Source organism: Geotrypetes seraphini, chromosome 3, assembly GCF_902459505.1.
Source record: "Geotrypetes seraphini chromosome 3, aGeoSer1.1, whole genome shotgun sequence".
NCBI lineage: Eukaryota > Metazoa > Chordata > Amphibia > Gymnophiona > Dermophiidae > Geotrypetes > Geotrypetes seraphini.
In genome coordinates this window covers 69,481,920-69,508,158 of record NC_047086.1, presented here as the reverse complement: position 1 = coordinate 69,508,158, position 26,239 = coordinate 69,481,920, and the positions used below count along the sequence as shown (strand labels likewise).

Below are 26,239 nucleotides of genomic sequence, written 5' to 3'. Positions count from 1 at the left end.
AGGTAAGGTTGTTCCAGAGCTCAGTGATTTTGAAGTGGAGGGAGGTCCCTAGCTTTCCTGTGTGGGAAATGCCTTTTAGCGAGGGGAAGGATAGTTTATACAACTGATTTACCCCCCACCTTATGAAGCCACATTAGGATTTTTTTATCTCAGGCCACGCCAAAGGCGCACCCACCCTGACACCCCCAAATACTGGCAGGATGGATCCCAAGCCCTCCTGCCGAAGGCGGACCCATTCCAACACCCCCAAATTCAGAACTTATACCTGTTTTGACTTGGTCTAAGTCAAAATGTATAAGTTCCGTCTGGCGGCCTGTCAACCCCTTTTGGTTATGGCTAAGTCTGCATGGATGGAGAGCTACGCAACTGCGCAGCACAGAATTTGTACAGAGTTCCACCAGGAGTAGCACATGTATATAGGTTCGATTTTTTTTAGTGTGCACATTTGTGCTTGTGTAAACAGCCACATAATTTGATAAAATAACTTTTTGGCACATAAAAGACTTTCTGTATATATGCCTGTCATTAGAATATCACATCCTATGAGATGTATAATTGTTTCCAGTTTGATGCTACAGAACCTACATTTGACCATTATACCATTTTTTTCTCTGCTAACTGTCAACAGTTTTTCCTGTTTACAAATTCTGCTGTTTCTTTGCTGGTGGATTCTCACTTATTCCTTCTGTTTTTCTGTCCAAATTTAAGAATGGAGACATAAAATAATCATTTGATTTTGCAATGCAGCCCTTTTTGAGTATTTAAGTGTATTAAAGCTGTTAAGTACATAGGAGACAGCTCTGTGGGTGTCTGAGCACCCCTAACATTGAGCAATCTCTTTGACTATGTCGAGGGAGATAGAACTTCCATTGGGTTTAGCACCTCCAATAACTGAAAAGTTGGCTTCTACAGTTAAGTATGCTCAGAGGCCCATGATAGTAACTCTGTTTGTAAAACCCATACTATTTTCAGTTCTTCAAATATAAAATGTTAGCATACACTAGTTCTTAGAGATTATCTGATAAGAACATAAGAAGTTGCCCCCGCTGAGTCAGACCAGAGGTCCATCTTGCTCAGCGGTCCGCTCCCGCGGCGGCCCATCAGGCCTAGTGCCTGAACAGTGGTCCCTGATTAATTTTGTAACTTACCTCTAATCTCATCCCTATAATCTACCTTTACTCTTATCTGTACCCCTCAATCCCTTTGTCTTCCAAGTACCTATCCAAAGCTTCTTTGAACCCCTGTAGCGTGCTCCTGTTTATCACATCCTCTGGTAGCGCGTTCCATGTATCCACCACCCTCTGTGTGAAAAAGAACTTCCTGGCGTTTGTTCTAAACCTCTCCCCTTTCAATTTCTCTGAGTGCCCCCTTGTACTTATTGATCCCCTTAATTTGAAAAATCTGTCCCTGTCTATTTTTTCTATGCCCTTCATGATCTTGAAGGTTTCTATCATGTCTCCTCTAAGTCTCCGCTTTTCCAGGGAGAAAAGCCCTAGCTTTTTCAGTCTGTCAGTATATGAGAGGTCCTCCATGCCCTTTATTAGCTTAGTTGCTCTTCTCTGGACCCTCTCAAGTACCTCCATGTCCTTCTTGAGGTACGGTGACCAGAACTGAACACAGTACTCCAGGTGCGGGCGCACCATAGCACGATACAATGGCAGGATGACTTCCTTTGTCCTGGTCGTGATACCCTTCTTAATGATACCCAACATTCTGTTTGCTTTCCTTGAGGCCGTGGCACACTGCGCCGACGCCTTCAATGTTGTGTCTACCATCACTCACAGGTCTCTTTCAAGGTCGCTCACCCCTAGCGCTGATCCCCCCATTTTGTAAGTGAACATCGGGTTTTTTTTCCCTATATGCATGACCTTGCATTTCCCTATGTTGAAACTCATTTGCCACTTTTTGGCCCATTTTTCCAGTGTTGTCAGATCTTTTTGGAGATCTTCGCAGTGCTCCATGTTATTGACCTTGCGATATAGTTTGGTGTCATCCGCAAATTTAATAACCTCACATTTTGTTCCTGCTTCCAGGTCGTTAATGAATATATTGAATAGGAGCGGTCCCAGCACTGACCCCTGTGGAACTCCGCTCGTGACCCATTGCCAGTCTGAGTAATGTCCCTTTACTCCAACCCTCTGTTTCCTGTCCGCCAGCCAGTTTTTGATCCATCGGTGGACCTCCCCTTGCACCCCATGGTTCCATAGCTTCCTTAGTAGTCTTTCGTGTGGTACCTTGTCGAAGGCTTTTTGGAAGTCAAGGTAAATGATATCTATGGATTCCCCTTTATCCACCTGGCTGGTTACCCCCTCAAAGAAGTATAATAAGTTTGTGAGGCATGACCTGCCCTTGCAGAAGCCATGCTGGCTCGACTTTAGCTGCCCATAGTTGTCGATGTGTTCCCAGATGCTGTCTTTAATCAGTGCTTCCATCATCTTTCCCGGGACCGAGGTCAAGCTCACCGGCCTGTAGTTTCCTGGGTCTCCCCTTGAGCCTTTCTTGAAGATGGGCGTGACATTTGCTATTTTCCAGTCTTCCGGAATCTCTCCAGTTTTTAGGGATAGGTTGCATATTTGTCGAAGTGCCTCAGCTATTTCGTTCCTTGAGTACCCTTGGATGAATGCCATCCGGACCTGGCGATTTGTTGCTCTTTAGCCTGTCTATCTGCCTGAGGACATCCACTTTGCTCACCTCTAGCTGGACCAGATTTTCATCCTGCTCTCCTTTTACGATCTCCTCGGGCTCCGGAATGTTGGTTGTGTCCTCCCTTGTGAAAACTGACGTGAAGAACTTATTTAGCCTGTCAGCTATCTCCTTTTCCTCTTTTACCACTCCCTTTCTGTCCCCATCATCCAAGGGTCCCACTTCCTCCCTTGCTGGTTGCTTCCCCTTAACGTACCTGAAGAATGATTTGAAGTTTGTTGCTTCCCCTGCCAGTCTCTCTTCATATTCTTTTTTTGCTTTCCTAACCACTCGATGACACTCCTTTTGGTGTTTTTTGTGTTCCTTTTGGTTCTCCTCTGTTTTGTCCTTTTTCCATTTTTTGAATGATGCTTTCTTGTCACTTATCGCCTTTTTCACTGCATTTGTTATCCAGACTGGGTTTTTTTGTTCTATTTTTTTTTTTGCACCCTTTCCTGTACTTGGGGATGCACAGGTTCTGTGCTTCGTGCACTGTGCCCTTGAGTATGGTCCAGGCATTTTCTACGGACTCCATCTTCCTTGCGCTGTCGTTGAGTTTCTTTCCCACCATTTTCCTCATGGCAACATAATTCCCTTTTTTGAAGTTAAGTGCAGTCGTTGTAGTTCTTTTCACCTTTGATGATCCAATTTCTAGCCTGTACTTGATCGTGTTGTGATCGCTGTTTCCTAGTGGGGCTAGTACCGCCACCTCCTTAGCGGGTCCCCCTAGTCCGTTGAGGATTAGGTCAAGAGTGGCATCACCCCGTGTTGGTTCCGTGACCAGCTGTTCCATGAAACAATCCCTCGTGACCTCCAGGAATTTGGTCTCCCTCATGCAGTTTGAGTGCCCAATACTCCAGTTTATTCCCGGGTAGTTGAAGTCTCCCATCACCACCACACTTCCGCTTTTGCATACCTGCCTCAGTTCAGCCTCCAGATCCTGGTTGATTTCTTCCGTTTGTCCAGGTGGGCGATAGTACAGACCCAATTTTATGTCTGCTCCAGTTCCTCCTGGTAGCTTAACCCATAGTGATTCCAAGTCGTCCACCCTTACTGTTGTTTCCATTATGGTTGAAGGTATGGAATCTTTTATATATAGCGCTATTCCTCCACCCTTTTTGTGTGACCTATCTCTCCTGTAGAGTTTGAATCCTGGTAAAGCCACATCCCATTCATTGTCATCAGTCCACCACGTTTCTGTGACTCCAATTATGTCTAGGCCCTTTTTGCTGGCTAGGATTTCCAGCTCTCCCATTTTAGCCCTTAGGCTCCTAGCATTAGTGTATAGGCAAAGTAAGTCCCGTTTGTTCGCCTTTCTTGCTGTTTTTCCTCGTGGTTTGGCGCTCCTGGCCCCCTCGTAAGTTGCCAGACCCCAAACCTCGTCTCGGTCATCCTCCTCCTGTGGTGTGTCTGTTTCATCCTCAGCCTGTTCCCCTGTTTTTGGTTGTCTCTCTGGATTCCGTTGTTCTCTATTAGTGCTGCTTGCCAGTTTTATTTGTGCACAAGACCCCTGCAATTCTCGCTTAGGTCCTTTTTCAAAAAGTTCCCACTCAGACCTGAGCCCTCTTTTACAGTGTCCTTGCTCAATATCTTTGGCCCGGGTCCCCTGCATTGTGTCCTTAGGTTCTTTTTCCAAAAGTTCCCTCTCAGTCCCGATCCCTTTTTTACAATGTCCTTGCTCTGTGTCCATGGCCCTGGGCCCCTGTGTTGTATCCTTAGGTCCTTTTCCCAAAAGTTCCCACTTAGTCCCCAGCCCTCTTTTACAATGGGACATGGGAGAGTTTTCTTATTATTACAGTCAGTTTTTCAAGAGTTTATGGGATCTATCTACATTTTGCACAGCTGTATGAAGTATTTGAATTGCAAGTTGATAACTTGCATCTCGTATTCTGTGCTGTGAAAGTACTTTCAACATCTGTTTCTGTCTTTTTATTTTTGCTGAACTCAGTAATTTGAACTGAATTTTTCTATCATATTCTACTCCTAGATTTTCATATCTTCCTTCCTGTTCAAGCTTTTTTATATAAGTTTCTTCTGCTTAATATCCCAACAATAGTAATAGCTACAGGAGAAAATACCTCTCTGAGCAGTAAGTTATCTCTTGACTGGTTCTCATGAGAAGAGTAAGTCAATCAAACTCAGATGTTGGGAAGATAACAGTATTCTCAGATAGCATGGTTGGGATTTGGACCATTGTGTTCCTATCTACAGCACTTTCCTGTTCCTCCTCATACTGCTTTTTTTTTCTAATGGCAACTGTGGGTTGAACTCAGGAGGAGCTTTTAAAAGCAAAATCATAGGATGATGCAGAATATTTTTAAGAAGGATGAGTGTCCTGGCGAAACCGTTGGCTGAGCTATTCAATCTCTCCCTAAGTAAGGGGAAAGTTCCCCTGGACTGGAAATTAGCTAATGTCGTTCCTCTGCATAAAAAGGGTTGCAGGGCAGAGGCTGCGAATTATAGACCGGTGAGTCTCACTTCAATAGTGTGCAAACTCATGGAAACACTAATTAAAAGCAAATTGGACACGATCTTGAATGAAGGGAATCTTCGGGATCCCAGTCAGTATGGATTAACCAAGGGTAGGTCCTGCCAATCCAATCTCATCAGCTTCTTTGACTGGGTAACAAGAAAGTTGGACTTGGGAGAGTCTTTGGACATCGTGTACCTGGACTTCAGTAAAGCTTTTGACAGTATCCCACACCACAGGCTGCTAATCAAGATGGAATCGATGGGGTTAGGAGAGACACTAACTGCATGGGTCAATGATTGGCTGAGTGGCAGACTTCAGAGGGTGGTAGTTAATGGTACCCTCTCTAAAACATTAGAGGTGACCGCAGGGCTCTGGGTCCACTCCTTTTCAACATATTCATAGGGGATCTGACTCAAGGGCTTCAAGGTAAAATAACACTATTCGCCGATGACGCCAAACTATGTAATATAGTAAGTGAATGCAGTTTACAGAATTATATGGCGCAGGACCTGCTTACATTGGAAAGTTGGTCCTCAACCTGGCAGCTAGGCTTCAATGCTAAGAAATGTAAGGTCATGCACCTCGGAAGTGGAAATCCATGAAGGACGTACTTCTTGAACGGAGAAACTTTAACTAGGACTTCAGCAGAATGAGATTTAGGAGTAATCATCAGTGCAGACATGAAAACTGCCAATCAAGTGGAGAAGGCTTCATCTAAGGCAAGGCAGATCTTGGGTTGTATCAATAGAAGTTTCGTCAGCCAAAAGCCTGAAGTCATAATGCCGTTGTACAGGGCCATGGTGAGACCTCATCTGGAGTACTGTGTGCAATTCTGGAGGCCACATTACAGTAAAGATGTGTGCAGAATTGAATCGGTTCAGCGGACGGCCACCAGGATGATCTCGGGGCTCAAGGGTCTCTCGTATGAAGAGAGACTGAACAAATTGCAGCTCTACACTCTCGAGGAACGTGGGGAGAGGGGAGACATGATAGAAACATTTAAGTACCTCACGGGACGTGTCAAAGTGGAAGATGATATTTTCTTTCTCAAGGGACCCTCGACCACAAGAGGGCACCTGCTCAAACTCAGGGGCGGAAAATTTCCTGGCGACACCAGAAAGTATTTCTTCACAGAGAGAGTGGTTGATCATTGGAACAAGCTTCCAGTGCAGGTGATCGAGGCAGACAGCGTGCCAGATTTTAAGAATAAATGGGATACCCATGTGGGATCCCTACGAGGGTCAAGATAAGAAAATTGGTTCATTAGGGCATAGACAGGGGATGGGTAAGCAGAGTGGGCAGACTTGATGGGCTGTAGCCCTTTTCTGCCATCATCTTCTATGTTTCTATGACAGGATGTACATCTCGTCACAGGAAGCAGGGAGAAGACCCCAGAGAAGAATCAGTATCAGAAAACATCCTGGGTTTGAGGATAGTGCCTAAATCATTTTTGTAGATTAGGGTAACAGATGACACTGTGGTGGAAGGTAATAGCTTGACCTTGAAGGCTATATGGAGGTGGCAGGGGTGGATTATCCCTCACATTTAGGCAGTGGCGTAGCTGGGGAAGTAAGAAGAAGAAAATAATAATAATAATGCTAGCTCTGGCCTAACCCCCATTAAGCCTGAGAGAGTGGACAAGAGTGGATGGACAGGCTAAAATCGTAAAAGTTGGTCTTACCAACAATAAGTATAGTAATATCATAAGGTATACTAAAAAAAACACCTTTATTAGTCAGTGTTCAAAATGATTTAACCCACCAGAAATGGCCATTGACTAGTTAAATCGCTTGTACAGGGCTATCTGCTAACGTTCAGCAGCACTTAACTGGTTATTACCGCTGAAGATTTGTGGCTATTTTAAGCACATTCTGGGGGTGGTCGGCATTTGGTAGGTTAAGTGCGATATTCAGCACTTAACCAACCAGGGTAACTCCATAAATGGGATCGCATAAAACACAGACCTATCTTTATGTGTCAACCCATGGCTACTTAAATTTCTGAATAAGAAAGCAAACAGATTCATAATCTTTGGATAGAATATGATAAGACATGAGCTTAAACCAAAATTTAATACTACCTGATTGGCAAAATTGCTATCGTCAATATATAAAGATTATTTTCCTGTCTGGCGGCAATTGAGTACATATTGTTGAAATAAGAAAGTTTTCAAGGTCTTTTGAAAGATTTGAAGGGAAGTGAGAGTCCTAATAGAAAATTGAATTTTGTTCCAAATTTCAGTAAATCTATATATGTAAGATCGACAGAGCTTACCAGTTGATCTAATCCCTTTAAAAGAGGGGAAGGAGAGTTTATACTGTGGTATATTCTTGGTATGAGAAATTCATCAAGCATTCAAAGATAAAGGTAATAGGGATATAAATACTGTATACCGTGTAGAAGTTTAAATGCTATATAGGCACATTTATACTGAATTCTCAGGTAAACAGGAAGCCAATGAAGCTGACTCAACAGAGGAGACACATGGTCAGACTTTCTCGTTCCAAATATCAATTTCGCCGCCGTATTCTGAATCAGTTAAAATCGATTTAAACCATCCTTACTCAAAGTTACATAAGCTGAGTTACAGTAATCCAATTGTGCTAAAATGATGGCCTGCACTAATACTGTAAAATGTTATTATAAAGATACATGAAGTAGTTCTAAAATGCAGAACATTTCCTCTAATCCAGTGGTTCCCAACCCTGTCCTGGAGGACCACCAGGCCAATCGGATTTTCAGGCTAGCCCTAATGAATATGCATGAGAGAGATTTGCATATAATGGAAGTGATAGGCATGCAAATCTGCTCCATGCATATTCATTAGGGCTAGACTGAAAACCCAATTGGCCTGGTGGTCCTCCAGGACAGGGTTGGGAACCACTGCTCTAATCCATCTTATATGAGGCAAATGCTTTCACAGAGCAGAGTAATCAAAAGAACAAAACTCAAAAAAACCCCAGCACAAGCAACCCCTATTCAAAAACAAAACTAGACAGCCATCTCGCCGATTTACTAACCTCAACACCAAACCACAAAACCTTCAGAAGAGAAATCAAAACCATGTTAGGAAATTTATCAATACAAGCTCATGATAGTACCTCAGTCTATCTCCAGATCCTAAACATTCCAACCAAATAGCTATCTTATAATCTTCTGGATATGGCCAGAATCTCCTCTTATTGTAATCCGCCTAGAACCGCAAGGTATTAGCAGACTAAAAGACACCAATGTAATGTAAAAAGTCCAGCAATACACTGTATACATAAATAAATGCAGTATTATAAATCGGGGATCCTCTGTGGTGTAATATAAACAAGCTAGCTCATAGTCACCTGTTTCATCATTAGTCTCCTACATTTGTTCAAAAACTTCAAAAACCAAATCAATATTTCAAACAAAAAACTTAGCTTGTGCAACTGCTCCTCCAGACCACTGCCAACATGGCCAGTGTTTCAATTCCTGCATCAGGGTGCAGCTATAATACTGTGTGGCTTATGTATAAATTGCTGACTTTTTTGTTTTGTATAGGGGATGTTTGTGTTGGGTTTCTTCAGTTTTGAACACTTCCTCTAGACATGCAGAGTGAATGTCCAGCAAGAATAATCAACCCTAGGTCACTCATTCATCTTCAGTGTCCAGGTCAGGATACAACATCATTAGTGTTGTGCTAACACACCCAAAGGTGAAGTTCTTCTTGTGGTGCACAAATGTATAATTGTGTTATTATATGTATAAAAGAACCCAAGGGCTTGATTGGAAACTTATTTTAGATGTACAGTAAATACACATTTACATCTAAAATAGGTTCCCAACCCAGACTTCAGAGCATTCAGAAAAAAAAAAAACAATCCAACTGGCTGGGTATATCTAAAATGAATATGTATGAGATGAAGAAGTGAATATAAATCCATCACATGCAGATCTGTCATGCATATTCATTGTAGATATCCAGACTGGGTATAGCACAAAGATTGACTAAAGAACCCCTGATCTGAAATAAGCATCTGTTCCTTTTGCTTTCAATTGGGTGAAATAATAATGGTAGGCTTTTTTGTAAATGCCAGACCTTCTCGTAGACTGGGAAGAACTGGGTAGTGGCTCTTGCTATAATCAAGTTGAGCTGCTTTTCCTGCTGAGTAGGTTGCAGAAAGGGATAGGCTATGATTAGCAACATCAGCTCAGATGTTCCTTCCACATACATGTCAATCCTGGAAAAGAAAACCAAGTAAACTTACCAGTAGCAGGTATTCCGAGTGGATAGAAGGATACAAGTTCTCAAAATTGTATACTTCTCCCTCCCCATTCACAGTTTCGACACTTGCGATTTCACATATTTGCGATTTGGGGGGGAGGGGGACACCCCCCCATAGTTTAGCACTTTCCCGCCTCTCTCCAGCCTTCCTCCCGGCATCCCGGCCTTACCTGGGGGTCTAGCGGGCTTTCGGGGGCAGGAGCAATCTTCCTACGCTCCTGCCCCGTGTAGATTGCCAATAGGAAATGGCTGCCATGAGCTCCCGTTGTAGTCTCGAGAGACTACGGGAACTCATGGCAGTCATTTCCTATTGGCGATCTGCATGGGGCAGGAGTGTAGGAAGATCGCTCCTGCCTCGAAAGCCAGCTAGACTACCAGGTAATGCCAGGATGCCGGGGGGAAGATGGGAGAGAGGCGGGGGTGAGTCAGAGCCAGATGAGAAGATATTCGCGGTTTTTCTCAATTCGCGGGCCGGCTCTGCCACTGTCCCCCACAAATACCAAGGGAGAAGTGTACATCATCTGATGGAGCACATGCAGATAAGCCTCTCCAGCTTAGAAAACTTTCTTGAAGCCTTTAAAAGGCACCACAGTGTACATGCCTGACTTCTTGCCTCAACACTAGACATCAGAACAGGGTTTCAATATCGTACTTGCCAACAATCAATGATAACTCAGCAAAATAATAAGGACAAATTGTACCATATTCATTATTTACTTAACTTATTCTGCTCATCAATCAATTCAATCAGCTCAATAAGTTCAGAAAACTCTTATCTGACATCCAAAAAGGCTTCAATGAATGAATTAAACTAACAAGCTGGGTATATCGGAATGCTTCTATTGCTCAGATCATAGGATCTCTTATATCATTATGTTATTTCTGATCCTCATCCAGGGATCACATCTTTAATCATATATATATCACCCTCCCTAACTAATATCAAACAACCAAACTGATTTAAATCACAAAACTAATCTAAATCCTTTGTTTATTATTCTGGGAATGGTCACCGATTTCAGCACTGGCAGGACTTCATTAACTCCCGATGCTCACCCTCAACACTGCAGAAGACCTTTTCCGTCAATAGCAATAACTAAGTTTAAGAGATAACTCCTAGGAGAGGTGGAAGAACAGGGAGAATATGTGAAAACTTGTATTCTGCTGCCACCTGCTAAAGTAAGTAACTGGATTTTCTCTTAGAATAAGCAGAATACAATTTCCTTACAATTGTACTCCCTAATTCAGGTTGCCTACAACAGAAAAATAAGAAAAAATTGAAAAGTCTTGCCGAAAAAGAAGGTAACAGAAGGTAATGGTGCAAAATTACAGACACATTTAAAAAATGGATGAAAGCTCTAACTAAGGATGCCAAATAAAGGGAGAGGGAGAAGATGTTCATGTGTGACAAATTTAGTTTTGCAAACAATAAATAAATAAATCTCAGATGAGATGAGAGAGAGAAGAACAGGTACATTTTGCCAATTCTGCACATGAAAGAAGAGGAGGTCCTATATGACAACACATGGCAGAAGTCAGACATATGTGCAATGGTGTCTCTTAAAGGCTTTTAGAAAAGTTTCTCATCTAGAAAAGCTTGTCTGCATAGGCTCAGTCACAGTATATCACTCCATTGTAAAGACATGCTATCTTGCTTGTCCTCCAAGGAAACAGCTCATAAATCAATAATTTTCTTGAACTAGAGCATAACATACTCTGATTGGATTCTTTACATGTTGCAATACCTTCATTTGGAACAATCTAAGAATTGAAAGGAAACGATGCTATTCACATGTTTTTTAGTGCACATAGGTCTATTCTTTAGCTTTGATACCCGAAGAAAGGACCTATCTGGTTCTAGCAGCTCATGCAAACAACACTTCTTTGATATCTCAAACATATTTCATGCCTACTTTAGAAAAACTGTATTTGCACCTCTTACAATCAGGAGGTTTCAACAAAGATGAAAGAAAGCCAGGAATGCGTAAGGGAAGAGCAGAATAAAGGTTGCAAATTATTCCTGTTAAGTTCTAAGCAACTTATAGATGCAAAGAGAAACCACAATTTGAAGTGTCTTTATATAAATGTTAGAAGCCTAAAAAATAAGATGGGAGAGTTATAGTATATACTTGATATTGATATATGAGGGTGCTTCAAAAAAGTTTCCGCACTTTCATATTTTTGCAAGAAATAGTTAGGCAGGAAAAGTGATAAGAAGGCGTGTTGTAGAATGTCATATGACTAGTCAGTCAGGTAAGCTGGCTCAGCTTGTGGGTAGAGATGTAATTTGCTTTTGAGTTATTTAATAAATACCATTTAAAAAAATAAAAGTCTGGAAACTTCTTTAAGATCCCTTGCTTGGGATCAGGATTAGTTCCAGTACTTGTTTGGTTTATGTCTCCTCACCCTCCCCTCCCCCCCCCCCCCCCCCCAATGTGCAGACACAAAGCCAATTAAATTCTCCTCCTGATAGTGATATATTAAAATGTAAATGGGTTATTTTTCTTTCATTTTCATTGATTTCTGCTTGTCTTTGGGGACAGGGGGAAGGAGATCTTTAAACAGAAGTAAGAACTGTGTAAGACCATGACCTGTATATTCTTACTTTGTGCCTTATTGCTTATGTTTGACTTATTCTTGCTGTACACCACCTAGAGCAGTGGTTCCCAACCCTTTCCTGGAGGACCACCAGGCCAATCGGGTTTTCAGACTAGCCCTAATGAATATGGATGAGAGAGATTTGCATATAATGGAAGTGACAGGCATGCAAATCTGCTCCATGCATATTCATTAGGGCTAGCCTGAAAATTCGATTGGCCTGGTGGTCCTCCAGGACAGGGTTGGGAACCACTGACCTAGAGTGAATTCATTCAAAAAGATGGTAAATAAATCCTAATAAATGAATTATGGGAGACATAAAAAGGGAAGAATTTTAACATATTTGCTGGTTGTGTGAACTATCTATAATCTATAATGCTGTGAATTATTGTTCCTAAATCAGGGCTGCCCAATTCTGGTCCTCGAGATCTACTGGCAAGCCAGGTTTTCAGGATATCCACAATGAATATGCATGAGAGAGATTTGCCTGCACTGCCTTCTTGGTATGCAAATCTCTCTCATGCAAGTTCATTGTGGATATCCTGAAAACCTGGCCTGCCAGTAGATCTCGAGGACCGGACTTGGGCAGCCCTGTCCTAAATAATAAAGTATATATGTTTTGTGGATGTTTACATTAAAAAATCTGGAAAAAAAAAAATCAAAATCATAAGTCGGGAAAGAACAAGAATGTGGTGTAGATGATGACTTGACTGCTGACATAAAAAACAAACAAACCCAAAACCCCATACAACTCCTATTCTCCCAGCTGATAGTGGGACTCAGCATGAGAGGAGGAGTTCTCCAAGCTTCTTAGGCCCTGTGCCTCCTGAAATAATCCAGTACTTAAAAGGAAGTATTATAGAAATTTACTCAGCATCACACACTGACAATAGACTTATCTATCTCGACTAGTATGAGAGAACAATTTCTTCCTTCAGTATAAACATCCAGGGACTTATTACAGTACTATGTTTAAATGCTGGAGACGTGATCTTTATACTGAGATTTGATACTATGGCTACATATGGAGGCCAACTAAAAAATAAATAAATAAATAAACATGTGCGTAAGATTAATTTAGCAGTGGCAAAGCTGCATCTCAAATGTCAAAGCTACATATTTGATAAAATGCAAGATGTAACAATGTGAGGGGAAATGTGAAAGATGTCATACAAGGCTTTTTCCTTCAGGGTCTTCCCATGCAGGTTGTATTTTTCAGCGATGTACTTTAGGATGGCTCTGGGCTGTACCAGCTTCAACCCATCAATTTCTACCATGGGCACTTGTTGGAAAAGTAGAGCGCCATCTTTTGAAAGAAAATAAATACTGAAATTATTCTCAAGACCATTATTCCATAAATGCAAAAAGTGTTTGATGACCAAACTAACTCATACTGTATTCTACTGTATTATCTTCAATTAACTTTTCCTAAAATGAGTAGAAAAATGTTCTGTGAGTTTCAGTCGTCACTTGCTTTTCTTCCTTAAGTTTGACAAGTTTTCATTTTCATAGGTACTTAAGACAAATGGAGGGGCATTTCCAATAGACCATCTAATTCTAACTTCAGACATCCAGACACCGTATTGTTTGGCATGTCAATGAGGGCAAAAAGCCAAATATCCTCTAATAACAATAAGCTTCTACTCATTATGACAGGGGTTGCCATACGACAGATTACGAATAATTGGAAAAATTGGGATAGGCTGAATTATAGCTTTTGGTGGAACTCTGTGTCACATTTTCAAAATGGAAAGGATAATTGCTATGCAGCAGGGAATTTTTAAGAAATTTCAGGTTATTTGGGAGCCATTAAAAAGATACTTTAAAGATTGAAATTACTGCATAGAATAAATATTAATTTTTCTCTTTTGTTCATACATGTCCAGAGTGAGATGGGGGTGGGTGGGAATATTTTATGATTTCTTTTGCTTATGAATAATTGTTGGGTATAAAGGAGGGGGATATTTGATGCGAGTTAGAATTGATGATATATTAAGAGATGTTAAAGTATAAATGATTGGATTATATGTTACACTTATTGTGAGTTTTAAAAATGAATAAAGATTAAAATGAAAAAAAGACATCCAGACACAGACATCCAAAATATATGGGTCAATAATCGAAAATACATTTAGAAAGAAAAGGCTGGTTTGAAAATGAAGTAGCTGGATGTTTGAAAACTCAGCGACCAAAGATCAATGTTCTGGACATCCAAAAGTTCTGACAATACGATCTGCAAATTGTCCAAGTTAGACATGCTATAAGTTTCGATTATAAGGCCCGCAAGACGTCCCCAATGATGTCCAAAGTAAAAACATCCCCAATGATATCACAACATCACTATGGTAGTAACAGGAGGCAGTAGCGCCCCCTGCTCCTTCCCCGAACACCCTGTTAAGCATGCGCCCTTCCCTTTCCCTGTACCTCTAGCTGTTCACCACTGTGAGTAACAACTTCAACATGCTCTGCACGACCCCCGGCAGCTCTCCTTCTGACGTCACTTCTTATGCGCGGCACCCGAAAGTGATGTCAGTGGGAGAGATGAGGCAGTCGTGAGGAACACGTTGAAGTTCTTGCTCACAGTGGTGAACAACTAGAGGTATATGGTAGAGAATGACATGGGGACAAATTTGTCCCCGTCCCCGCGGGAACTCAATTTCCCCGTCCCGTCTACGCAGGTTTTGTCGCTGTCCCTGTCCCATCCATGTAAGCTCTGCCTTAACCACACAAGCCTCGAACATTTATGATTTTAAAGAGTTTAAAGCTTGTGCAGATGAGGGTGAAGCTTGCAGGAACGGGGCAGGGGCAGGAAAAGAACTCGCGAGGACGGGACGGGAAAATGAGTTCCCGTGGGGACAGGGAAAATCTGTCCCCGTGTCAATCTCTAGTATAGGGGGTGCGCGCGTAGCAAGGGGAGGAGTGGGAAGGGGTAGAGGGGGCGGAGAGGAGATGGAGTGCTTGCACCCTCACCAACATGGTGCCTGGGGTGGACTGCCCCCCCCCCCCCATTACTATGCCACTGACATGAAGTTCCCAATGTCCTGCACGTGTACAGTACATCCTCGTAAATTTACAGCTCCAAATTCACGGGGATTTTTTTTTTCTTTAAAACCCTCCTCCCTTCATAATTGTTCTGTAGTAACAACTCAGCCCCTCTCCTGCTCTCTGGTGCATTCTCCCATCCTTTGCGGTCCCCGCAAGCAGATCCCGAGGTTTGCTTTTGTAGCTGTCTCCCTGCTCGTGTGCGGCGCCGCCAACTAAGGCAGCCGTGACCAAGTAAGCAGTGCAGCTCAGGCCAGGGGCGAAGGCAAGGGATGAGAGATCAATGTTGCATATGTCCTTCCTCCTCTGGGGGACCTGGCCCAGCTCAGCTCTTGTAGCATCACTGGGAGGGACTTATGTTGCTAACCAATACTTTCACAGGAAATACAGTAAACCCCCGCAGTTTCGGCTACAGTGCAGCTCCTAGACACCGTAGTAACAGCTGTCTCCCTGCTCATATGCGGTGCTGCTGACTAAGGCAACTGTGACCAGGTAAGTGGCATAGCTCAGGCAGGGGACGAAGGTAGAGGGTGCTGAGCTCCAGAAAACCCCCAAACAAATCAGTCGGGGCCGGAGCAAGAGAGGAGGAGGGAGAGTGCCAATATTTGCAGGTTTTCAACATATGCAGCCACCCCGAGAACATAACCTCCACGAATATTGGGGGAGTACTGTATGAGTGGTAGAGAGAGGAGAGATGTTAGAAAAGTTATTTAGAGATTGAGAGAGTGAGAGATAGACAGTGCTAGTGTAAGAGTGACAGCTAGAGAGTGTGTGTGTGAGAGAGAGAGTGACCCCCAGAGTGTGTGAGCGAGTGACTGGGTGAATGAGAGGGTATGATGGGGAAAAGAAGGGAGCCCAATTACTCCCTGAGGGAGAAGGAGGCTCTACTACTACTTCAATTTATTATTTCTAAAGTGCTGAAAGGCGTACACAGCGCTGTACATGTTAACATACACTAGATGGTCCCTGCTCAGAAGAGCTTACAATCTAATTTAGACAGGACATTTTGGGGTTGGGGAGATTATGGTAGAGGAAATGATACAGTAGGTATAGGTAGACACTCACGTTCTGAAATCCCAAGAAAAACAATAACATTTTGACTACGAGGGCTATTTGTCTAAAGTCATGTGCGGAGCATTGCACAGCATGTCACAAGTAACAATCATGTATGTGAAATCAAAAAGGACCATCATTTGACCCCATTCTCCACCAATTTGTGTCTTGGACGTATTTCACAAAACATCCCAGATCGGATTTAGACTTCATTTCGAAAATGCCCCTCCATTTCATTTAGAAAATCTACTCAACTTTGTCTCCTTCAGTTCAAGTATGTCAGTTGTATAAAATACTTACATAAACTACTGTAGATTGCTTCATGCATACAGTTCTGATATAAACAAGCAGATACTCCTCTCAGCTCCAAGTCAAGTCTTCTCAAATTAAAACTGAAGAGTCTGGGACTGGTTTTCTTGAGTCTTGAACTAGGGGGTCCTTTTATCAAGCTGCGGTAGGGGTTTAACGTGCGAAATACTGCGCGTTAAACCGCCTGCCATGCTAGCCGCTAACGCCTGCATTGAGCAGGCGCTAGTTTTTTAGCCGGCCACAGGGCTTAGCGCGTGATGAAATGTCCGACGCGCTAACCCCGCTAGCGCGGCTTGATAAAAGGACCCCTAAGTTTTCTCCTTAATAAAATGCTGAATTATGTTTAATTGCAGACCTGACTTATCTCATGTTCTAGCCTGCCTGAACTGGGTGTTTTAGCTTAGGCGTTTTAGCCTCTTATGGTTATCTCAGCATACACAATATTGTATTCCGCCCTCCTGGACATGTAACAGAAAGACTGCAGGGCTTAGATAAGAGACCTGCTAGTGACCTGCTTAGGACCAATGATTGTTAAGAAAAGTAAAACATGAAAAGTTTTTTCTAGAATTCAGTTGTATAGCCAGAAAAATATATAAATATCACTGTAACTTCCTGGTTTCGGGACTTCTGAAGCTGCAAGCTTGGGGGCTCAGGAGTCTGCTTATGCTGAATAAAATATACCTGTCGCTTTCTTCAAGTCTCTAAGTTTTGTGGCTGACCAAAGTGAACTTTCAAAACTACTGCAGCAATAGTGGTCTGCTTTTAAAGATTGCCATCTGCAAAGCAGCTACATGGCCCTCTTTTTGTATTTTTACTACACATTGGGGTCCTTTTATTAAGGTGCGCCAACCGATTTAGTGCGTGCTAAATGCTAAGATGCCCATAGGATATAATGGATGCCTTAGTATTTAGCACAAGCTAAATCAGTTAGCACACCTTAATAAAAGGACCCCACTGTTTGGACCAAGCTTCAACAAAAGATGTACTGGCTATTCTGTCCTTATGAGCCAACAGCTCTTGCATTTGACTAAACAGGCTACTCCAAATTACCTCTGATGCAAATTTAATTATAATTTATACATATTTTGATTTAAGAAAGGTTTGGACAAGTTCCTGGAGGAAAAGTCCATAGTCTGTTATTGAGAAAGATATGGGGGAAGCCACTGCCTGCCCTGTATCAATAGCATGGAATATTGCTACTCCTTGGGTTTGGGCCAGATAATAGTGACCTGGATTGGCCACCATGAGAACGGGCTTGATGAACCATTGGTCTGACCCAGTAAGGCTATTCTTATGATTCTCTGCTGTACATTTATAAAATGTGCTGTGCAATAATTTCAGATCAAAAATAATTTTCAATGTTATAGCTTAATATGATTACTTTATGTACTAATTATGCCATCAAAGCAGTAAACACTATTTCCAAATAAGAAAGTACCCATGTTTTTATGAAAACTGGCAACTTGCTAATTCTTACCATATAGCAAATTTTCAAATTGCTCCCTTGTATATAAAAATTCTTCTTCAAACTGCAAAGGAAGTAAGGAAAGATGGTGAAATTTAGTAATACTTGTTAATTTCCTTTTCTTTAGTCTGAGTGTACTATCCTGAACAATTGGATTGTTGATACCCTCACCTACCAGCATATGGAGGTAGAGAAACTGATCTTTCAAAGCCCTGCTGTACTTAGTGGAAAACTACAGTATGTCTCTGCCAAAGTAGCAGAAAGGTTCCGGAATCCACACCCATGCCCCATCAACCACTGCAGCTATAATAAATTCCATTTCCTCCTTTTTTTCCCAATTGCAACACCACTGGAGAGAAACCCAGTTCCATAAGAGTTCTGTCAAGTCAACCATAGTCCTCTGAGGGAGAGTCTCAGGATGGTACAGTCAGACTAAAGGAAAGGAAACTAAACAGGTGTGACTAAATTTAATTTTCCTTAGCATCATGGATGTACCATCCTGAATTACTGATATGTACCCAAGCAGAACTCACCATACAGGGGAAAACAAGTCTCCCTGAATGATGGCTCTGCCAAACTCTGAACATGTTCTGATTTGCATATCCAGTAATGCTTTACAAAGGAATAGAGCAACAATTACATCGCCATCCAGTAGATATTCTCCAGAGAAGCTGCCTAGGCTTCTTCCCAGGTCACTTGAGCACAAGTCGAATGAGCTCTCAATCTGGGAGGAATTCTCTTATTCTTGCAAATGTAAGTAGCCTCAACGGCTACCTTGATCAACAGGCAATGGAAGCCGAGGACACCACTTGGCCCTTCCTAGAGTCATGGATGAGAACAAAAAATTAATCCAAGAGGCAAAACTTGTTTGTCTCTTGAAATACTTGAGCAGAACTTTGCAGACATCCTACTTGTGAAGCCTCCTGGCAACAGAGTCAGAATCCCCATCCACAAAAGGAGGTTAGACATACCTCCTGGTTCACATGGAAGAGGGACATCATCTTAGGAAGAAAGAAAGGAACAGTGCAGATGGACACTGAATCCTCCAAGAAGGGGAGATATGGGTCCTGTCAAGATAGAGATTGAAGGAGAGAGCTACAGTCTCAGCATCCTGAGGTTGTAGGTTCAAATTCCTTGTGACCCTGGGCAAGTCAATTAATCCTCCACTGCTCCAGGTACATTAGACAGATTGTGAGCCCACCGGGACAGATAGGGAAAATGCTTGAAGTACCTGTGATTGTAAAACTATAAAAATGTGGTATACAAGTCCCAATCCTTTTCCTCCTGATGAAATCATGGTTTTCAGAGTGAGGTGCTTATTGAAACCAGGGGTTCAAAGAGGGTTCCCAGGATGTTCAGCACAAATTACTGTAAAATCCCAAGAGGGAAGAGATTAACAGACAAGAAGATGCATGTGAGCTATCCCCTTCTAAACCTGAGCAAAGTCCCCATAAGCAGCTGTGAAAAGTCTCATGATGTTACACTGGAAAAAGGAGAGGGCTGCCAGCTAAACTCATGATCAAACTTCTGTAGCAGAAATCCAAGGAACTCAGGAATCTACATCTGCCAAGGAGAGGGCTGCCAGTGCCAACACATGATCAAACTTCTGTAGCAGAAATCCGAGGATCTCAGGAATCTACATCTGCCAAGGAGAAAAGGAATGGTGATGGTAATAGCTCTCAAAGGCCTTCCAAAACCGGGAAGTGGAAGACTTGCAGGCCTTGAGTAAGGTGTAAATCACTGCAGGAAAAAAACCTTTCCTTGCTAATTGTCACCCCTCAAGGGCCAAACTATAATCAAAATGAATCTGGATCCTTCATTTCTTCTGGACCCTGCTTCTGCAAGCCATGACCTCTGGGGCGAGGAAGTAAAACATCCACTATCAGATGAACCAGATCCATATACCATGGTGTCTATGACCTATCTGTTCCACCAAAAGGATGAAAAAGGGATGCTGAATTATCCTGTGCAATACCTGGCCTATCCATGAGAGGAGCTGAAAGGCTGTTGACCCCAGCTTCCACTCAATCAGTCCCAATCCCCCTGCTGGATCTGAGGAAGTCCACCTGGATGTTGTCTTTGCCTGCTTTGTGGATTACCATTAAAACCAGTAGATTTACTCCTGCCCAGTGACAATGGGCATTGTTATCCAGGACCACCACCTCACTCCTGGTCGTACCCCCTGCTTGCTGATGTAGGCCACCACCATTGCATTGTCTGCTATCATGGGACTGCTCTTTCCACGTATCAATGGTACTTTTCAATTATATTTCTCTGGTAAATGTGTAGTTATTATTTACTCAAAAACATATATACTCTGTGAATCAGAACAGTTAAAATTTTTGTTAGATGGTAAGAATTTGTAACTTCCCCTAGCAAGACATGGGGCAGGTTAGGTTCTGGGGTTATACAAGTAATGATATGAAGAAAAATTCTTCCTTCTTATTTCCTATTTTTCTTGGTATTTCTCCCAACTTAAGGGTTTTCTAATTTTGGATCTCTCCATATAGTGGTTTAGGTAGCATATATATAATTTTCTTGGTTAAGTTTGCTTTTCTTTCTTGGATTGTGCCTTTCAAGTATTACATTTTAAAATGAATAAAATAAAAGTTAAAAAAATTATAAGACCCCTTAGTGGAATCTTTCCTGAAAGCAAGCAGGACTCAGCAGAAACCGTCATGCAGTTGGAGTGAATCAAATTCTTACCTCTCAAAACCCAAGCCATGAGGTCTAGGAACTGGATTTGGAATGCAGAAGCAGCCCCTTGTTCTGAATCACTCAGAACAAGGGGCTGCTTCTGCATTCCAAATCCAGTTCCTAGACCTCATCCAAGAAAGAAAAGGGTCAGAAAAAAGACTCTAGTCTATATGAGTCTCTGGAGACTATCAAGAAAAACAGCAAAGGTTACCTGTGGTGCTCAAGTTCTTTCGTACCTCAACAGGGAGTGATTATGATGTCAGACACCATAAGAACATAACATAAGAACATAAGCTGTGCCTCTGCAGAGGTCCATCATGCCCAGCAGTCCGCTCACGCGGTGGCCCATCAGGTTCAGGACCTCTATAGTAGCCTCTATAGTATAGGACCTCTATACCCTTCTATCCCCTTTTCCTTTAGAAAATTCTCCAATCCCTTCTTGAATTCCAATACCGTACCCTGTCCTATCACGCCCTCTGGAAGCGCGTTCCAGGTGTCCACCACCCGTTGAAGAACTTCCTAGCATTGGTTCTGAATCTATCCCCTTTTATTTTTTCCGAATGCCCTCTCGTTCTTGTAGTTGTCGAAAGTTTGAAGAATCTGTCCCTCTCCACTTTCTCTATATCCCCTCTAAGTCTCCACTTCTCCAGCGAAAAAAGCCCCAGTCTCTCTAATCTTTCAGCGTATGAAAGGTTTTCCATACCTTTTATCAAACGCGTCGCTCTCTTCTGCACCCTCTCGAGTATTGCCATATCCTTCTTTAGGTACGGCGACCAATATTGGACGCAGTACTCCAGATGCGGGCACATCATTGCCCGAAACAACAGCAGGATGACTTCTTTCATTCTGCTTGTAATACCCTTCTTGATTATTCCTAGCATTCTATTCGCTTTCTTAGCGGCCACTGCGCATTTTGCCGACGGCTTCATTGTCATGTTCACTATTACCCCCAAGTCCCTTTCTTGGGTACTCTTACTCAATAACAGCCCCCCCATCGTGTAGCTGTACCTGGGGTTTCTGTTTCCTACGTGTAAGACTTTACATTTCTCTACATTGAACTTCATCTGCCATCTCATCACCCACTCCCCTACTTTGTTCAGGTCCCTTTGTAAATCTTCACAGTCCTCTTTAGTCCTAGCCCCATTAAATAGCTTGGTGTCATCTGCGAATTTTATTACTTCGCTCTTCGTCCCTGTTTCTAAATCATTTATAAATAAATTGAATAGTAGCGGTCCAAGCACCGACCCCTGTGGAACACCACTCGTGACCTTCCTCCAGTCCAAGTAGTGGCCCTTAACTCCTACCATCTGCTTCCTGCCCGCCAACCAACTCCTGATTCATCTGTGTACGTCTCCTTCTACCCCATGGTTCTTTAGTTTCTGAAGTAGGCGTTCATGGGGTACCTTGTCAAAGGCTTTTTGGAAGTCTAAGTATACAATGTCTATGGGGTCCTCTTTGTCCATCTGTTTGTTAATTCCTTCGAAGAAGTGCAATAAGTTTGTCAGGCACGATCTTCCCTTACAGAAGCCATGTTGGCTTGTTATCATAAGTTTATGCCTCTCTAAATGCTCCTCGATGTTATCTTTTATCAGCGCTTCCGCCATTTTCCCTGGAACCGAGGTCAGACTTACCGGTCTGTAGTTCCCCGGGTCACCTCTCGATCCCTTCTTAAAGATGGGCGTAACATTGGCTATCTTCCAATCCTCCGGGATCACGCCTGTTTTCAGTGATAGATTACAAACCTGCTGTAGTAGTTCCGCTATTTCCTCCTTTAGTTCCTTCAATACTCTAGGGTGGATTACATCCGGGCCCAGTGATTTGTCAGTTTTTAATTTTTCTATCTGCCTGTGTACGTCCTCAAGGCTTACTTCCATGGATGTTAATTTTTCTGCTTGGTCTCCTTTAAAGATTTGTTCAGGTTCTGGTATGTTGGATGTGTCTTCTTTTGTAAATACTGACGAAAAGAACATGTTTAGTCTTTCCACCACTTCTTTCTCCTCCTTCACCACTCCTTTCCTATCTCCGTCATCCAGCGGTCCCACCTCCTCCCTAGCTGGCTGCTTCCCTTTAACATATCTGAAGAACGGTTTGAAATTTCGTGCTTCCCTGGCTAGCCTCTCTTCATATTCTCTTTTTGCTTTTCTAACCACGAGGTGACATTCTTTTTGATACTTCCTGTGTTCTTTCCAGTTCTCCTCGGTTTTGCCCTTTTTCCATTTCTTGAATGAATTCTTCTTATCACCTATCGCTTTCTTCACTTCTTTAGTTATCCACACTGGGTCTTTTGTTCGGTTCTTTTTGCACCCTTTTCTGAATCTGGGAATATACTGATTTTGCACCTCACTCACTGTGTCCTTGAATAAAGACTAGGCTTGCTCTACAGTCTGCCATTTATTTGTGCTGTTCCTAAGTTTCTTCCTTACCATTACCCTCATAGCTTCATAGTTTCCTTTCTTGAAGTTAAAAGTTGTCGCTGTGGTTCTTTTTCCCTTCGGTATTCCTACTTCAACTTTGAAATTGATCATGTTATGATCGCTGTTTCCCAACGGTCCCACTACTTCCACTTCCTTTGCAAGTCCTCTTAGCCCATTAAGGATTAGATCCAGAGTGGCATTTCCTCTCGTCGGTTCTCTGACAAGCTGATCCATGAAGAAGTCCTGTATAGCCTCCAGGAATCCGGTCTCCCTAGCACATTTTGAGTTTCCAAGACTCCAGTCTATCCTGGGATAGTTGAAGTCTCTCATAATGATCGTGTTACCGGTTTTGCATTCCCGTTTCATCTCGGCTTCCATTTCTTCATCGGTAGTTTCGTTTTGTCCAGGTGGACGATAGTACAGGCCCATCTTTATCTCGAGCCCTTTCCTTCCCAGTATTATAACCCATAGTGATTCCAATTTGTTGGTCGTCGCTGCTGTGTCCACTCTGGTCGAGTGTATGCTATTATTTAAAGGTAGAGCAACTTCCACCTCAGTTTCATTTTTGCTTCTTGCGGTTCTAGCGGCTGCTACATAGACTAGAAAAAGAGACACATTTTACCATTTTTATTTTTCCATTCCTTATTTCACCAAAAGCACATTATCAAGAAGGCCAATAACATAAGTGATTTTAATTTCTTTTATATGGTCAAGATTCATATTCCTGAAGCAGGCCTTAGTGGCCGAAACATGTACATGTCGAGTCTTAATCGATGCAATAAATAAATTGAGCACCACAGGCCACCTTTTCTGTTTTTCTTGCCTTTCTACCCGGGAAGGTAGTATCTCCAGTTTCACTGCGGTCAATGGAGACTATCTCCAGAAGCAGAGGGAACTGTATCTGCCTTGGCCAGTAAGGAATGATGAGGATCAAAGTCCTTCAATCCTGCTCAAATTTCAGTTAAGTTTTTCCTATAAGAGGAATGAGAGGATATATGTACAGAAATCCTGTCCCTCAAATGAAGAGATGGATTGAACTATTTCCCTGAAAATAAAAAAGGAGAACTCCTCAGGAGGAGACTATCCTCTCATAGATAGGGGAAGGATTTAAAGGGAGGCCAAAAAGACCCCTCATCCAAAAGAACTTCTGGCTCCTGTTCACAACCTCAGGAGCAGTTTGAATCAGACTCAGAGTGTTGTAATCTTCTGATTATGCACCTGCCTCAATCTACTGGACTTACGTCCAGACTCTGGGTGAGAGCGCCAAAAACCTGGTTGGGGTCTGTGGCCTGGGCCCCAAGAAAGCTTCCTCCCCCAAAGGACTGAACATTAATAGTCTTCACTGGTATCAACTCTAAGACCATTCCAGACAATGGTATCGATGTATGGCCAACCAGCAGAGCAGGGATTTCCAGGTCGAGCTGGACTGATATAAGGCCCAACACAGATACCCTGAATACCTCAACATTGCATCTGTCGAGACTGTGCCCCAGCTCCTCCTGGAATATAGCACAGCTCTACTCCTCAAGAGCAGACACAGGTATGGGCAGGTACACAGAAGCAGCAGGGTTGAATTGAAAGGCTGTCCCTGGCTTGGTGGAAGCTAGCATGCCAGCAATAAATCTCCAGAGGGGGAGTGATCCTCATGGCATGGACACTTCTCTGGTACTGGCCATGCTGATGCCCTGGTGCTCCTGATGCCATGCCTTAAAATGGACTGGGATCAATACTTTTTGGCCTCCGCCCAACACACAGCAACAGTATCCCTAAGCACTGATGAGGATATGTAGATTCTGTACATGTTTTTGGATTGGGATCAGAGGATGCTTGGTCCTGATAGTCCCTGCTGATGCTCAAAGACCTACGTGATGCCAGTGCAACTCCAGGAGCCATGTAGATCGACTCCTCTGATGCCAAAGTCAATGGATTGGACTCTTGGTGACAAAAATATTTTAGTGGTTCCTTTTTACCTATATCAACAGAATTTGCAAAAAGAAACATCTTAAACTGAATTGCTATATATGGGACACACCCCATGCAAGTCTACTCAGTACCAGCCTTAGTTCTTCAATTTATACCCTTCATTTTCTGATTAGAGATCCTCTGCATTCATCGCACACTTTTTGAATTCTGTCACCATTTTCTTCTCCACATTCCAGGCATCAACCACTCTCTCTGTGAAAAAGAATTTCCTAACATTAATCCTAAGTCTACCACCCCACAACCTCAATTTATGCCCTCTAGGTTTGCCATTTTACCTTCTCTGAAAAAGATTTGGTAAAACATTTCAAGTATTTAAACTTCTGCATTTTATCTCCTTTATGCATCGTCTCCTCTGCTGCTTGATCTCTGAGCTTTGGGTGGCTGGCCTAAAATACTATGGGGTTCATTTTTTTAAAAAAGATAGACATCCAAAAGACAGCATAAACAGCACTTGGATGCCTTATTAGTCAAAACGTCCAAGTGGCATTCACAAAACAAACTTTCTAAACATCTTTCTGGTTGTTTTCTCTCCTGCCACCCAAAGATATGTTTAAAAAACAGTATATTCTAGCTTGTATTAGTTTGCTGAGAATGCTGGCTGTTTTGAGGTCTGCTCATTTTGTCTCGGGGGATGGTAGTATAACCCTACCTTTATATTCCTTCTCCTTATCGCAAGAAAGATATAGCAGCACTAGAAAAGGTTCAAAGAAGAGCGACCAAGATGATAAAGGGGATGGAACTCTTCTTGTATGAGGAAAGACTAAAATGGTTAGGGCTCTTCAGCTTGGAAAAGAGAAGGCTGAGGGGAGATATGATTGAAGCCTAAAATCCTGAGTGGAATAGAACAAGTACAAGTGGATCGATTTTTCATTCCGTCAAAAATTACAGACTAGGGGACACTCGATGAAATTGCAGGGAAATACTTTTAAAACCAATAGTAGGAAATATTTTTTCACTCAGAGAATAGTTAAGCTCTGGAACACATTGCCAGAGATTGTGGTAAAGGCGGATTGCGTAGCAGGTTTTATGAAAGGTTTGGAGAAATTCCTGGAGGAAAAGTCCATAGTCTGTTATTAACACATGGGGGAATCCTCTGCTTGCTCTAGATCGATAGCATAGGATATTGCTACTCTGGGTTTTGGCCAAGTACTAGTGACCTGGATTGGCCGTGATAATGGGCTACTGGGCTTGATGGACCATTGGTCTGACCCAGTAAGGCTATTCTTATGTTCTTATGTCTGAAACACTTTCTTTTGTGCATTTTTCAT

At 42.5% G+C, this 26,239-nt stretch overlaps 1 protein-coding gene across 4 annotated transcripts in view; it reads right to left on the bottom strand.

Annotated features, from left to right (window-relative positions):
• Positions 1-26,239, bottom strand: part of LOC117358046 (glutathione S-transferase A4-like) — a 61,094-nt gene that overhangs the window by 5,582 nt on the left and 29,273 nt on the right. For all 4 annotated transcript variants that reach the window (XM_033939473.1, XM_033939472.1, XM_033939474.1 and 1 more), the window contains 3 exons: positions 17,890-17,941; positions 13,182-13,314; positions 9,225-9,366 (listed from right to left, as the gene is read on the bottom strand). In XM_033939473.1, the coding sequence (XP_033795364.1) occupies positions 9,225-9,366; positions 13,182-13,314; positions 17,890-17,941 (327 nt within the window). The remainder of the gene's footprint in view (positions 1-9,224; positions 9,367-13,181; positions 13,315-17,889; positions 17,942-26,239) is intronic.